The 16,453-nt window shown below is 37.7% G+C and overlaps 1 protein-coding gene across 1 annotated transcript in view; it reads left to right on the top strand.

Moving 5' to 3' along the window:
- The first annotated feature begins 463 nt into the window (after positions 1–463).
- The window catches only part of NNT (nicotinamide nucleotide transhydrogenase), a 42,840-nt gene continuing 26,850 nt past the window's right edge, over positions 464–16,453 (top strand). Inside the window, exons 1-9 of the mRNA XM_005421999.3 lie at positions 464–654; positions 7,484–7,713; positions 8,816–9,033; positions 9,579–9,666; positions 10,282–10,370; positions 11,194–11,381; positions 12,146–12,279; positions 14,017–14,208; positions 15,141–15,294. Coding sequence (XP_005422056.1) covers positions 504–654; positions 7,484–7,713; positions 8,816–9,033; positions 9,579–9,666; positions 10,282–10,370; positions 11,194–11,381; positions 12,146–12,279; positions 14,017–14,208; positions 15,141–15,294 — 1,444 coding nt within the window. The 5' untranslated portion in view covers positions 464–503. The remainder of the gene's footprint in view (positions 655–7,483; positions 7,714–8,815; positions 9,034–9,578; positions 9,667–10,281; positions 10,371–11,193; positions 11,382–12,145; positions 12,280–14,016; positions 14,209–15,140; positions 15,295–16,453) is intronic.

The following is a 16,453-nucleotide window of genomic DNA, read 5'->3' as shown; positions in this document are numbered from 1 at the left end:
CCGGGCGAGAAGCACATTCCCGGCTCCCCTGCCCGCTGCCCGGGGTGTCCCACCCCGAGTGCGTGCTCTGCTGCGCCTCCCAAGCTGTGTGCCACCCAGAGTGAGCCCTGAGGGAGCTGTGGCACGGATTGGAGTCGTTTGTTTGGTGCCTTGGGGCGCCGCGCTTTTCCCGTACCAAAGTTCCCGTTTTAAAGCAACGATGTAAAGAGAAAATGACCTTGAGTCGCAGAAATGCGATCCCGGGTGGCGCCTGGTCACGCCAGTTGTTTTGGTTAAGAGCTGTCTTACTTAATTTGGAAAAAAGAAAGTGTTTTTTTTTTCCTAGCCTGAAAGATAAAGGTGGTGAGGAATGATTGTCTCGTGGCTACTGGCAGTCGGCTGGTTCTAAACCTGCTGCGTTTACATGCCTTCTGTGCAGTGTCATTAATAACTCTTGATTTGTTTTCACATTTGCTGTAGGGGTTCCATACGTGGCAAGGAATTTGTTGTGAGGTCTGCTTGCAATGGCGAGCCTTCTGCGTGTTGCTGTGGGTGGATGCTCAGCTCCTGTTTTTGGCAATGTGCTCCCGCCGAAGCCGCGTTCTGCAAAGGTGCTGTGCTTGCGAATGTTTAGAACTTACCAGGTGCTTGGGTCTCAGGCAGCTCCAAAGCCAGGTAAATTGATTAAAGTACTTTAAGCAATGTTTTATTTTAAAACACGAATTTAAATGGTTTCTTTCTTTTTTCTTTCTTTCAGATCTGCATTAGTACAGAAAAGACTTAAAATAGAAAGAACACTCTTAAATCATGTCAGCAGCATACCTGAGTCAGTTGCAGCACAATTCTGGTCTGGCTTTATAGGGCTTACACAGAAGGTGTTTGTGTTTATCATGAATACTTTGGATCCACGTAGTTTTTACAGTTAGAGGGTTTGAGCTCCTGCTAATACTTTCCTTGATTGAAGGAAGTATTTAAATAAATGCTTTTCTTAGTTCAAATCCTGAGTTCCTCATTAGTTTTGGTAGTGCAGCTATTTGCATGCATGTGAGAAAATACAGACCTCACAAAGACAGCATCTGCTAGCATGAGTATTTGTAGACATTATTATCCAATCTTAAAAAAAAACCTCTTAACTTTGTTCAGGAAACACATTGTATCACTTTGAAAAACTATTGATATGTATCTTCACGTGTAGGGTTTGTTAGTGTTTTTGCAAAAATTGCATTTCAGCAGATAATGGACAAGTTCTGGTATTTTCAGGAAAAAAAAAACTGGGAAAAGGGGCACTCTTATTTCCAGTTTCTACTATGAGCCTGGTACATGAAGATCAGAACTGACAATTTTTTTCTCTATTCTATACTGTATATAACCTGACAGTTGGAAGGAAGACTGAAGAATACCTAATGTAGATTTAACGCTATTTTTGCCCATTATTACTGAATGGGTCGTGTGTCCCTTGGAATTTAGAGACCCTGCTTCTGTGGATATGAAGGATCTTAGTCTGCAAAAGATTAATGTGGACAGTTAGACTGATTGCACACATGACATTTGGTTCTTCTAAATGTAGACAGTAGGTAACTGCATTAGGTACTTGAGATTATAAGGAAAGTAGTGCTGTTGGAAACAGAAGTGTCTGGTTGTGAAAACATGGGACACAAAAGTAGCATGTAGTAGTTCAGAGAAGCCTGTGTTGTGTAGAATTTGTGGCAGTACTAAAAGTAAATGGTGCATTTTGTGGCCCTTTCAACCTGGTGACTGAAGATTTTGGAACTTCTGAAGAAATGTCATGAGGGGAAGTTTCTTTACTCTGAGGGCTCCTGATAAATCTGTATCGCCGTTGTGTGCTGAAATCAGAATGTCTTTGATAGATTTGAGATGCTCTCAATTTTTTTCCACGTTAAATATCAGAATGAAAGAGACATCTGTCAGTCTTCATATGGCAGATTGTCCCTTGGTTGGGAGCATAAACTGACACACAGGAAGCTAGGTTCAAAGTTCTTTCTCAAATATCCCAGGTAAGTGTCCTTGTTTGAGTTTGGAATCAATTTTGTATTTGGCTTTGACCACAAATTTAATCATGAAACTAAAGAGTCTCTTCTGTTTTACTGAAGTTGGTATGCTACTCTGTGTGTGTGAATTTTCTCATTTTTAAGAATAACTTTTGAAAAATTTTCCCACAAGGATGAAGAATTCTGATTAGTGTCATGTTTAAATGCTCAGTGCTGCCCTGTCAAATCTGTTTTGTGGAAGCCCTTATTTAAGAATTAGTAATATTCATGAAATGCAGTTATTTAATGTGGAGAATTACAAGTTTGGTAGTCTTTTGGTTGATAATTAAGCTGCCCTTGTAGTATGCTTTGGTAATATGTGATTTGTCATTTGGTAGAGGACAAATCAAGGAGAAAACAGCAATTTAATGACAAATTAGAAGCAGGGCTATTGCTTATATTTACTTTTTAAGTGCTCTTGAATCAAAATGTGACAGATTCAAAAGAACTGTGTTTTAGTCTTTCAGAGATTAGCTTTGTTTATTGTAACACTTGGTAAAATCACTGTATTACTAAGAAGAGTAAGTTTTCTGAAAAGACTGGTGTCACAGTGTTTCTTCTTAAGGCTGTAGTTATTACTTTCCTTGTCTCAGGTTAGCTTTCGTTCCATCCAGCCTATGTTGTGTGCAAAAGCAATAGCTGCTTGAGGAGAAGAAATACGGAGATACGTAGTCAGCTGAAAAGTGAACTTGGAGCATAGATAATTTTCTTACTGCCAGCTTTTATGCTGCTACTTGCTTAATAGAAACATAGGAACTTTCATACAGGTGTAAACAAGTATTCCCATAATCTGTGCCAGGTAGTCACTAGGACCAGCTACTTCAGAAACAGATACAAAACTTTCTGAAGTTCTGGGAAAGGTGCATATGGAGTGACTGACTGAGCTTCCCAGTATACTTCTAGATTAATTTGTCCTACAGCTCTATGACTTTTACCCCTCTTTATTTTGGGACTTTAAATATCCTTTTTATTTTGAGGCTTATTTCTTAAATTTTCCTGTTTTTTCTAAACCTGTAACAGTTAATTTTTAATTAGTTCTATAGGTAAGCTTTATTTTATTTATAAACAAAGAAATATTCTCCTTTAATTTCCCTTTTTAAAAAAATCCTTATTTATGTATCAGGAGGGATCAGGTGTTCGTTTAATCTTCTGTACCTTTTTTTTCTTTTTGCCAACATCATATTGCTGTTCTTTGGAATATGTCCTCATCTTCAGGACAGGTGAGATGGTTTGTTAAAAGGTTATTAGAGTAACTCTGAAAATAGGCATCCTGTTTTCAATCCCAGAACACGTGGCATAGAGTCAAAACTTCTCCTTTATCTTTTCCTTAAGTCACTTTCTATTGGTTGATCCTGTTTTGTTGCAGACTACTTCCCAAAGTCAGGTTAAGGAGATCAAAAAACTGTATTTTCTGCTATAGTTTTGATTTATAATCTTCTCTAAGATTTTTGTAGATAGAAGTTACATGGAGAAAGTCACAGTTATAGTTTCGTTTGCTTGAAGTTTGAATATGTCTTCATTACACAGTTAGGATTGTGCTAAGGGAATGAAAGAGTGGCTTCTTACTAATTTTTTGAAGTTATAAGTTATGTATATGCCAGAGCATTTCACTGGAATGTATATTCCATTCTAAGACCTGTGAAATGTAGTGATTCTACTTCTGATAGTGGCAGAATCTAAGTACTGTGTATCTTCTACTCAATATATTAAAAAACTTAATGAGTCAAAAAGGTGCTCCAGGTATGTAATATTACTCAGTATTTGGAAGATGTCCATGATGTCGTAAAGCAGCACTAAAACATACTCAAGGCAGTACTTAAAGAGATTACCTGACATGAAGGATTAGAGAGATAATTTGTAGGCTTCACACTCTAACGTGACTTTAAATACATGGCAGGGATAGCAGATGGGCTTCCTCAAAATAAAAACTAAATCAAGATGCTAAGTTTATAATTCTAGTTTTCAACCTTTCAAAACTATTGACTTTGATGAAATTGCTGAATCCAACAAACCAAATCTGTGTTAATCACAAAGCTTCCTCCAGCTAGAGTATTGATCATATGCTGTTGTGTATGTCAGCGCAGACAGGCAGGTGGGACAGCCATAAAGTCATGTCTAGAATCCAAAGGGTAAATTTATAGTTTATTTCCATTACTTCGCTAACAGGATATTGCTGGAGCAGCACCCGGGCAGAGGAAAACAAGCGGAGACACAGGCACCAGTAAATCACCACAGACCTGCTGTTCACATAGGCTTATCAAGAGTTATTTCCAGCTGAAAGGGAGCTTTGCAATCCTCCGTGCCAGTGTTCCGCTTTTTAACCCTTTCTTCCCAAGACCTGTACTGCAGTTTTAAGATAGATCTTTGTTTTTGAGCTGTAGATACCTGCTTAATTTTGGTACTGAATCATGTGGAAGCTCGGGGCAGTCTACTTGAAAAATGTCCTATACCTACTCTAGCTAAAAGCTGGCAAACTGACAGTTTGCTTATGTATTCATTTGCTTTTGTATTTATGGATTGCTGGAGTTCTGGTAGTGAGATAGAGAAGAAAAGTAGGTGAGGCAAATGAGACTTGTTGGATATTTATCTTGGATTTGATCTCCTAAAACTCTGAGAAGAGCATGTTCCTCAATGCTGGTCTGTCATCATTCTGTTTACTAAATAAGGTGCAAATACTTTCTATCTGAAAAAGTTGTACTAATTTTTATTGCATGCAAGATGTACCAATAAAGAAAGAAGTGAGGAATGAGGAAACATATCTGGATCTAGTGAATGTATATTTCTGTCCTTTTACTCCTAGCCATTTTCTATTCTGATACCCCACACAGAAGCAAATGAGCAAAAGGAAGTTAGAAGCATCTGTTATCATTTGAGGCTTAGGAGCTATAGAAGATTTGCTTGAGAAAAATAAAAGCTTTAGTCAAATGTCTTTGTACCTTTAAATTTGCAGTTATCTATTTCCTTTATGCTATAATTTATTCCTTTCCTTGTTTGCTCCTCCTTTCCCCTCCCTTTTTTCCTTCCTCCTTTCCCCTTGTTTTTCCCTTCCCCTATTTTCCCCCATGTTTTCCCCTCCTTTCCTCCCCTTTGGCATTCTTGTGCTACAAAAACTTCCAAAAGGAGAAAGGGAAGGTAGGACTTTAGTTCTTAACTTCTCTCAGTGCTTTTTGAAAAATGTTTTGCATCCTATCCTACCCTAGAACTGCTTCCTCTCTGAAATTCTGGTTGGTCTCTGTTATCCTAACAAATTTCAATCTTCTAGGTTTCATTCCTACTTCTAAAAGACAAGAGAGCTCATTTCCACCGAGTTGATTTAGTGAAAATCAGAAGCAGGACTTTATTGTGTAGTAATTAGACGAGATGAGGAGAAAAGTCTCTTCAAATGACAAGAGTAATTTGAGTGACAGCAACAGTTACCAGAGCTGGTAACAAGTGGTTAGTGCTGCTGTGGTGGGTATGGCCTGAGTTGCACGGTGATGCTTAGATTTGATGTATGCTGGTGGAACAAATCATTGCAAAGCTCTGTTACCTTTGTGGATCTGTTGGTTTAGATGTGCATTCTTGCTCCTGTTTTGGCTTTATGTTCTGTGAATGTATGTTTTAGAATTAGAATTATGGAATCATTAAGGTTGGAGAAGACCTCTAAGATCAAGTCCAACCTTTGACTGAACACCACCTTGTCAGCTGAGCCATAGCACTAAGTGCCACATCCAGTTGTTTCTTGAGCACCTCCAGGGATGGTGGCTTGACCACTTCCCTTTATCAACCCATTCCAGTGCTTAACCATCCTTTCAGTGAAGAAATTCTTTCTGGTGTCCAACCTGAACTTCCTGTGGTTCAGTTAAACCTCGCCTGGTGCTGCCATTAGAAGTAATGAACTTCTTTGTCTGGTGAGCTGTCATTCTGTCTTGTTGGATGTGTTAATTTTTTTTTAATGTGTTAGTAGGCTGAGAAGTATAAGTAGGTATTTAAGTACCAATTCTTAGCAGCTCTGTACTGGTTTTTCAGAACACAGTAAGTTGACAGTAGCTTGAAAATTTCTAACCAAAAACATTTTCAGATTGCCAACTTTAGGCACATTGTAATCCAGGTTCAATTTCACAGATAATTTATTTTGATATTTTAAATCTAAATCTAGTTCCTCAAAGCTCTTATATTGTAGTATGTTTTTAGTTTTCTTTTTACTTGTTTCTATCTCAAAGTCAAAAGGAGGCCTTCCTAAAATTTGCATTCTTTGCTTGGTACAATTTTTTGTAGCACAATACACAGTATTGTTGGACAATTTAAAAAGAGATTTGAAATTTTAAACAAGCCTCTCATACACTTTCTCCCCTTTTTTAGGTTTGGGGTTTCTTTGGTGGGTTTTGTTGTTGTTGTTGCTTGATCATTAATATGAGTGACTGCTTAGATTGCTGAAATTATAGTTTATTAATATTCATGTGGTGTAAATGTCTTGCATAGTAATGTCACAATCCAGGTTTCAATTCTGCATAGATGTGAGTGAAAGCTGGTACAGAATTCAGCCTATATGTTGGACTGCATGCTCTCAGTGTAATTAAAGCAATGTAATAGTTTTATGTATGATTATTCTGCTTGAGCCTGTGTATTTATAAATAATGTATTTAAACACTTGTTTGGATCAGAGAAGTTTATCTCTCAGATACGAGACTGAAAGCCCCCAAATTGTACTTGAATTAAGTTAGATGTTTGTAATTTGAAAACTTTAACTAAAGCATAAATTTCAGCTTTAGCAGTTTCCTGATGTTACTTAGTGGAGCTTTGAACAAGTTAAGACAAGGAAATAACTTTGAAGATAAATACTTTGAAGAAACTAGTAGCAGGATATTCCTTTATTCTTCAACTACTTCTGAATTCACATTTTTCATTTCTGTGGCAACTTTTAGAGTACCTTATTGACGTAGTTATACCTTTCAGTGTACTTTGTGGCGTGTATGTTGCATTCAATAATTTGGCATAATTTGATATACATTACAAACATATTCAGTTAAAATGCAGTTCCAGTGTTCAAGCTCATTTATTTCTTTCTTCACAATAATCTGGAAGTGACTAGAAAGCGATTTAAATTCTGGTCTGAGACAGCATGTATTATCACCAGTACACCAGGTATTGTGTAAATCAGAATGCCAGTTACACAATCAGAGCTGTGTAAACGACAATGAGTATGAACTGCACCAAACACTTGTTACTGCTTATGTGGCTGATTGTGCTCACCTGCTGATCGCTGAGAAAACAAGGATCTCTAGGAAGATGGTGTAATTTAAGGAAATGTAAACAATGTTCCTAGAAAATAGCATTCTGCTTCCTCCTCACTTAGGAGGGGAGAATTGCTAACTGTGACGTGTTTGCATGTGTCTGTACAACATTGAAGAGTGTCCCTTATACCAGTTAATTAATGTTTAGTACAACTAATACTGTCTTATTTGCCGCTCTTACAGGAATTCCATATAAACAACTGACTGTGGGTGTCCCCAAGGAGATATTTGAGAATGAGAAGAGAGTGGCTCTGTCACCGGCTGGAGTTCAAGCCTTGGTTAAGCAAGGCTTCAATGTTGTGGTGGAATCTGGTGCTGGAGAAGCTTCTAAATTTTCTGATGACCATTACAGAGAAGTTGGAGCAAAGATTCAGGGGACCAAGGAAGTCTTGGCTTCTGATTTGGTTGTGAAAGTAATTGCTTTATTAGTATATTTCCTATTACATTGTTTTTGGAGAAATGTATAGGTAATTTTTTTTCTGATAATCTGCGGAAAATTTAGTAAGTAAGGTTCCATTAAATTAGTGTTTTCCATTTTGAGTTCTGATTCAATTTTTGTGGTTTTTTTAATAGCTCAGGCATGCACCTCCACTAATAAAAAGTAAATGACAATGTTGAAAAAATGTGGATAATATCTCTAGCAAGTTTTTAACTACCTAAGAGTTTTTGTGTTTTCTAGAGTGAGGTAGACTAGTTCTGGAATCTAGTCAGATGAGATCCCTGCTCTAAGAAATCTTTTATCCAAAATTGGTAACATATAACTCTAGTTACTCTTTAAATAGCGTGGTTTGGGATTTAGAAAATATGATTATGTAACTTCTCTGAATTCCACAGCAAAGATGTGTTTAAAATTTGAGAAAAGAGCTAAAACCAATCTTACTTGAGAAGTCTTAGATTGTACAGAGTCCTGAAGGGGAAAAAAGAGAAAAAATACCTTTACCTTATTGAGGCTTCCTTCAGTTGCTCTGTTTAAAATTATCCCATCAGCACTGAACATGGAATTTCTGTGAGCTGCTTTGTGGACAATGCTTTTAAGTAGGTTTCTGTTTGGAGAAAAGTGAGAAACTCAGAAGTGAATGTAGATGAAGATCAGTGTCTGCTGAACATCTGGCATGAAATTCCATGTATGTAGTCATGCACTGCAACCTTATTAGTGATTCTTAGTTTGTAGAGCTTAATTGTCATATCTGTTGAGTAATCATTTTGCTTACGAATGGTGGGTTTGAGGGTAGCTGTCTGTTACAAAAGCAAGTGACTGCTCGTTAGAAGTCATCAGACCTTTGTGAAGGTGTGTGCTGACAATTTTTGTCCTGTTACCAATCCAGCTAGAGCCAATTCCATGATGTGGACTGCAGCTGGGAAGTGCAGTTACTCAGTTCAGTTGTGTAAATAGCCTTTGATGTACTTCTTTCTGTACTTTTTGGATGGGAATGGACAGACTGCAAACTGAGAGAAAGTAAGTGGAATGTGTTCTGATTTTTTTCCTCTTAACTTGGAAACTTCTGTCTTTTTCAGGTGAGAGCTCCTATATATAACTCATCTCTAGGTGTACATGAGGCAGATCTTTTCAAGACAGCAGCAACCCTGATTAGTTTTATCTACCCAGCACAAAATCCAGATCTCCTGAAAAAACTTGCAGAAAAAAAAGCTACTGTTTTGGCTATGGATCAGGTTCCACGGGTCACCATTGCTCAGGGATATGATGCACTTAGCTCCATGGCCAACATTGCTGGGTATGATTTTTTTTTTTTTTGCTTTATTAAGTATAGCTGGATTAAAGTCATGTGCTTTGATATTAGGTATATCTAAAATGATTCTACATCTCTATTTTCATGAAGAGCTGTTTCAAGCAGGGTAGTGTTGAAGTTTTTTATGGTTAGCTTTATAGCAGATCAGAGCAATGCTTTTAAAATAAACAAAACTGAACATAATTCTTCTAATTCCTTGACTGTTTTGTCTAGTACCTTTTTGCTCTGAACTAAGTTATCTTGAATACAGATTGTCTGTCATGGGGATCTGGCGTTAGGAGCTAACTAACCCAAAGAATAGTCAGTGTGAATGCAATTGCCATGGCAGTTACAAACAAAAGATCAAATATTGTCAGACGTCTCCATAGAAATATGGATAAAGACTAGTAAGCTTGTGTTCAATGGTAGAATACTAAGCTTGGTTTATCCTACACATACTCTGGTCAAATGTTCATCTTTTAGATTGATGTAATGAATGGAATTTACTGAATCTGAGAAAGCACTGATGTGTGTTCATCCTTGATTGACAGTTACAAGGCTGTGGTCCTGGCAGCAAATCACTTTGGTCGATTTTTCACGGGTCAAATCACAGCTGCTGGTAAAGTTCCTCCAGCAAAGGTATGTGCAATAAAACACACATTGTGCCAAAAGAATATGTGAATTTCTGAGCAAAGGTAGCTGTTGCTGAAACTATGTTAAAAGGCTTTTTTCCTGCCTTTGGGCTGTTTCTAACGACTTCAGAAATCACTGTAATTATTCTCATACCATTTTTTGTTCACATCTGTTCTGGTTTTGTTTTGGGAATAATAGAATAATTTGAATTTTATTTAAGCTTGCTTAGTTTTAAATATCAGATTAGCTATAAGGGGTTTGATTTATTTTTTTTCAAAGTAGGAGAAGGTAAGAAAGCAGTTAGGAAAATTCAGAGATAGTAGTATTTCTGGTGCATTGAGGAGTGCAATGGAAAGATTTACTTGGTTGGAATTACAGGTGGATTGGGTTGAAGAGAAATGAAAGTAGAATTAGGGAAGAAAAAAAGGAAGATAAATCAAGGAGAAAACCTGTATTTACTTAGAAACTGTTAGCTACAGAAGAGTTGCCTCTTAGATATGTGTAATTAGGAGTTACAGCTTTTAAACTGTTGGATATATGGGACAACTCTGCCCAATTAAATTTGGTTTTATCGTAAGGTATGTTGTTTAAATGACTGGTTAATGAGATTTATCATTTTAGGTGCTGATCATTGGAGGAGGGGTTGCTGGCCTGGCTTCTGCAGGAGCAGCAAAATCAATGGGTGCAGTGGTTCGTGGATTTGATACTAGGTAAGGGTGTGAAAATTGTAATACCAGTCAGAAATTACTTGAAGATTAAGTTGTTTATGCCTGCATTAGAGTGAAATAATTTGTACTACACTTGAGTCATAATTCACTTCCTACTATTTTCATGCCGTTATTAGTCCTTCCTGTTTTATTAATTTTAAAATCTGTCTAAAACTTTTCCATTTTTATTTTAATTCCCTTCTTAAGCACTCTCAATACTTTTGTCTTGAGTTTCAAGAACATTTATGTTTAATTCTCTGCATGTTGTCACTGTTCGCCTAACACTGAAATTTAGTCTCTTTATTTAATGTGATGTCATATGATGCAAAATAAATTACAGAATATTGGCAAGCCACAACTTCAAACACCCACCCCCTGGTAATTTTCCCTGTGAAAATGAGATTTACTAATACTTCCCATCTCACAGTTTAAAGACAAGATCATGGGTTCTGTGCTTATCTCCCATTTTTGGCACCTTCGTTTGGGCTGTAGATTTACCAAGTCATGACAACAGAAATGTGTGAGGAGAGTTAATCAGCAGAGCCTCAGCTCTGAGATTTTTCTTGAAGCAACTCTGCTGACTATACAGGAAACCATAGGCTGCCTTCATTCCTTATTCAAGTCTGACTGGAACCTAAATTTATCAATGCAATTATTTTTTGCACTGAATACAGAAAGCTGAGGACTTTCGTTATGGTCTCCTTAATACTAGAATAAGTTTTACATCTCTTGTCTGAAGATTGCTACTAAAACCACTGGTAAACCCATGATGTATTTTTAAAGTAGTGGGTTTTTTTTCCTCTCAACTACGATTTTATTTTTCTAGAGCTGCAGCCCTAGAACAGTTCAAGTCTCTTGGTGCTGAGCCATTGGAAGTAGACATAAAGGAATCTGGAGAGGGACAAGGAGGTTACGCTAAAGAAATGTCCAAAGAATTTATTGAAGCTGAAATGAAACTCTTTGCCAAACAGTGCCAAGATGTTGACATTATCATCACTACAGCACTTATTCCAGGTATGCTTTATGTGAAAAATGACAATTTTCAGTCTTCTAAGTAAGTTGTATTTTGGGGTTGCATCTGCATGAAAACAGAGGGGATAATGAATTATGTCTGTGTGAATGTGCACCTTTGCACTTCTGTGATAAAGGCCTAGTTTTAAAGTGTGTCCTTTTTTTTTTAAACAACTTTTGTTTCCATAGACTATCAGTGTGAATCAAATATCATCATGTTTTTCTTACTAAAAAAGGAGTATTTAGTAATAAAGTGAGAATATATAATTCTCTTGCATATTTATTGCATCACTGCTACTTCTGCTATACAACTTGTGCACTGAAACAAGTCTGATTGAAATGGAACTGTCCTTTGAAACATAGTAAGGTAGAGCTTAGATTTTAGTGCTTTGTGTTGCACAATGTCTCTATTTTAACAGCTGGCAATGTGGTGGCTCTTTTTTTTTTTTTTTTTTTTTTTTTTTTTTTATGACTGAAAGTGTAAGACTGGATGTTAAGACTGTCAGTTTGCTGGCAGAATTGGACTTATCTTTGGTAGACTACCATGCATAACTTTCCTGTATGCTTTTGGAGCAGGTGTTCTAGCACTTCTTCTGTCTATCTAAAAAAACCTTCTGTGGTTTTTTTATCCTAGGTACCAATTACTTGAAAATTTTGCTTACAAAATTAAAGCTTATGTATAGAGCAAAGAGGAGAAGTCATCTCCTAAGCTCAACAGATCGAAAGCTGTTATTTTGTGTTTAACTTGCTATGCCTTGTTTTGTCAGGCAAAAAAGCTCCAATCTTGTTTAAGAAAGATATGATTGAATCTATGAAGGAAGGTTCAGTTGTTGTGGATTTAGCTGCAGAAGCAGGAGGAAATATTGAGACTACAAAGCCTGGAGAAATGTATGTTCATAAGGTGAGCATTTTAATCTGCAGTTCATTCTCAGTTCACCTGAAAAAAACTGTAAACTGTATGCTGAAAAGAAGAGCTGGATTGTCAACAGTCTTTCAGCTGCTTTGGGCTGAAGTAATCCTTTAGATTTGCATTTGGTCACTATATAAATACTTCAATTTGGATATTTTTAAAGAAACTGACACCTTTGTATAGTTAATTTTGTTGTTAATGGATATTACAGAATTCTTGCTACTTAAAATTCCAACTCCAGTGTTCGTCTCTTATGAATTGAAGGTGGGATTTGATATCTCCTTCTTGGTCTAGCTAAAAAACACAGCAGTAGCAATAGGTTCTTTGATTTGCTTATCACCTCCCATGGCTGGAGGTAAACATTTCCTGTCATAGGCAAAGCTAAGCAGGTTCAGACTCTCGGTGTTTACTTCAGTGCAGAGTCTCTGGCTTACTCAGTACTATTTCAGCTTCAGGAGGGTGCTGACTTTGCTTTTATTTATCTTCAGTAATGTGAGTGTGTCGCCCATAGAGTATCCAAAGCACTTGAAACCCAAAGTAGATGTAGCAAAAATTGGTTCCTTAAAGTAAGTCCTTTGGTCTGGACTGAACTACTTTAGTTTTGCTCCAGTGTTCTTTTGCTTAATTGAGAACTTGTCTTTCTGCTTTTTGGGTTTTGTTTTTGGTGCTCATGGGAAGTCTGCTAACAATTACAGAAATCTGGGCGATGAAATTTATAGTAGCAGATTTCCTAGGCTGTAATTTGATAGTGCAAGGATATAATGCCTTTATTTGGGAAGCCTGTAGGACAGTGCAGCCATGGTTGTCATTGACATAAGCAGAATTCTGTTTGTATATATCAAAGAATCACACGTTGCACTTGTCTTTGTGGCTTTCTTGGGCTTTTGATGTCATTGCTTAAAACTTGAAACTAGAGAATGTAGAAGAGAAGTAAGCAGACACTTGCATGAAGGGTTTATATGGAACACTTTTAGTCAGAGGAGTGTTACCCCTGGATTTAGTGTACTGGCTCTGTGTTATGGAAAATAGCAGCAGTGCAGAACTATTAGAATTGTGCCAGAGCATTGCATTAGAAAGCCAGAGTTCTGGAAGCATGTATGGATCTTAGCTGTAAGTTGTGGGAACACTGTTTTAACACATGCCTGCTTTTGAACACCTCAGAGTGTATGCCAGCCTCAGCTTCCCATTCTTTCCTAAAGCCTGATATCCTTTAGTTCTCATTAGTTCTTTAAGCAGTGAGGGTATATTAGGCTACATTTTTACATACATATGAACTCAGACATATTTCTTGCACAGCTCTGAGGGAGCTTCCTTCACTCCAGCGGCATACAGAAAATTGTCTCCAGTGCCTGCCTTCCAGAAAAACTGAGAAGATGCCAAGCATTAGGTGGATGAATCTGTTACCTGATTGCTTAAAGAATTTAGGTTCTGAGAGAATGTAGGATTTGGAGAAGACAAGCTCTTGCTCCAATGTCTTCCTCTCTGTGAAGTCTTGTTGCTAATAGAGTTTAAGGTGTTGGAATTGATCATGTTGGATTCTGTAGCTATTGTGAGTGATCTGTCCCTGACTTAGTAGTGTCAGAGATGCAGGTAACCAATTTAGTTGGGGTTATAAACAGAGATAAATGATACAGTTTGGATAGATATTTCTAGAAGGATGTACTGGAAGAGATGATGCTTTTTCAGAGATTGTACAAATCCTTATTATTTTACTTGGATTTTTTTCAGGGTGTTACACACATTGGGTACACAGATCTGCCTAGCAGAATGGCTACTCAGGCCAGTACTCTGTATTCTAATAATATTATCAAACTTCTAAAAGCTATTAGTCCTGACAAAGAGAACTTCTACTTTGATCCAAAAGATGACTTCGACTATGGGACTCTGGATCATGTTATTAGAGGAACTGTAGTAATGAAGGTGAGCCACTAAATATTCTATTCTTAATCTGTAAGTACAGATCTATCATTTATAATTTCTGTCTCTTCAAAATATATTCAGAGATACTGCATGTCAGCAGATTTCAGAGGTGGCTTGGTGGAGTGCATGGGTAATTGTGTGTTTATTCAGCTGAAAATTCCTCTGTTTCTTTGTAGTCTTGACTTCTTGTCAAGGTTAAATCTAATGTATTTACCAATGAAAAATAGGAAAAAAAGATAAAGTTTGTGTGTTTCATGTGATAAAAACATAGCTACTTAAAACATATTTGAGGCTTTACCAGACCAAAACATTCTTCCAGAAAAACATTCTTCTTATTTAAAAAAAAAAAAGTGTTCCTTTTATAGTAAGAGAAGAAAATGGTGAAACTAGAATATGCACAATACTTGAAGCTTTATCAGAAAATAATAAAATAAAAACTCAGGGCATAGACTTCAGCTCTCCCAGGCCATTGAAGTAGTGAGTACAGCTCAGTGCTGGTGGCTCCACAGAGGCCTGAAGATTAACAAGAAACGTGGGATATCATCCTTGGTTTCTATATGAGGTCTGGAAAGGCTGTGATTACATTTCACATCTGTAGCAGATTTTGTTCTTTCCAAGACCTAAGTTTTATTTTGCCTAGATGTTTTCCACTTAAGGAACTTTTTCTCTTTGCTTTTCTCTTGTTTCTGCTCTGGAGCCTTGTGCTGTGTCTTCACCAGGTACTCTTGGACACTAATATAAAATCTTGTCTGAAGAATGTGTAAACCAGTATGATTAACTTGGTCATGCCTTGCAAACTTCTGCTGATGCAGAAAAAGAGCCTGTTCCTGGGCATGGCTGTAGGATGTTAGCACTTGCCTGAATTGCAGGATTGAGAAGAAGAGTACTAAGCATATTCCATGTTAGGCGTAACTGTAAATATCTCTTGTCAGGATGGCAAAGTGATTTTCCCGACACCTCCACCAAAAAACATTCCTCAGGGAGCGCCAGTGAAGCAGAAGACTGTAGCAGAGCTGGAAGCAGAAAAAGCAGCTACTATTACACCTTTCAGAAAAACCATGACTACTGCATCTATATACACAGCAGGTAGGCAACTTCCATAGCTGGAGAATCAGTGTAGAGTACTTCTCATTTGGCTAATACTTTTGAATGACCCATCATCTAACTCATTTAATTGAATACCTATTTGGGGAGCAATTGATTGGCTAGTGTATCCTGGTGCAAAATCAGCATAGTGTAAGAATTTCTTGAGAGGGAAAATAAAACTTCTGAAATTTTACCAAAAGTATTTGACATTTCAACAAGTGCTGATTATCTGTATATATGTGTGTTTGTCTCTACTTAAATATTAGTAGAGTGCTTAAAATTCTGAAGGACTTCTGCCAGGGACTGTGCCTCTACTTTGCAGCAGAATCAGTTCAATGGCTTTTGCTTTCTTCAGATTTTACTGTATTGTGTGAGACTTAAATGGCCACAGTTTACTGAAGTATTGGAAATAGGACTTTACTTTGACAAATAAACATTGGCTCTTCATTTCATTTGTTACTCTCAGTGTATCAGAACTTTTGCATGAAGTAATTAATGAATTCAGTAGTCTTAATTTTAATCCCTGTTCTTCATACATATGCTTTAATACATCCATATCTCGACATAATTGTGACTTCTACATTTTTTTCGACAGAACAGGAGAGTGGCAGGATTCAGTGTTGGTGTAGAAACCTATCTTTGCTGCATTGTGTCCATGTGTAACAAATATGTGTGGATTATATTTATGGCTTTATTTTCTGTTACAAAGGAAAGATTTGCACTGAAAGAACTTAGTGTATTTGAAAAAATTATCTCCCTGATTTTGACACTAGTTGTCGTGGGTTTACAGGAAGCAGGTTTTCTGGGAATGGAGTGGCCAGAGGCCAATAGGTGTTCAGATTCTAAACTGACACCAGGCTTGGCCACTGAGGGTGGATGCGCCTCTGAGAACACAGGGGTTAGAAGCAGAGCACTCCCTTGGGCTCTCTCTTTGATTTCCAGCCAGCAAAGAGGCAAGGCCTCCCCTGCCCGGCTTCGAGCTGGGCGGGGGAGGGGAAACCTGCGGCCCGGCAGAGGTAGGCCTGACCCCTCAAGATGGAAGGGTGGTGGGGGGCACCAGGAGGCGTTGGGCAGCCCCCCCCAGGAGAGACAGAGGGAGAGAGGCCCCGAGAAGATTTGGGCAGCACCCCCCCCCCCACCTCGAAGGAGGGGGGGGGGA

The sequence above is a fragment of the Geospiza fortis genome, unplaced genomic scaffold (assembly GCF_000277835.1).
Source record: "Geospiza fortis unplaced genomic scaffold, GeoFor_1.0 scaffold443, whole genome shotgun sequence".
Lineage (NCBI taxonomy): Eukaryota > Metazoa > Chordata > Aves > Passeriformes > Thraupidae > Geospiza > Geospiza fortis.
This window is presented reverse-complemented; position numbering and strand designations above follow the sequence as displayed.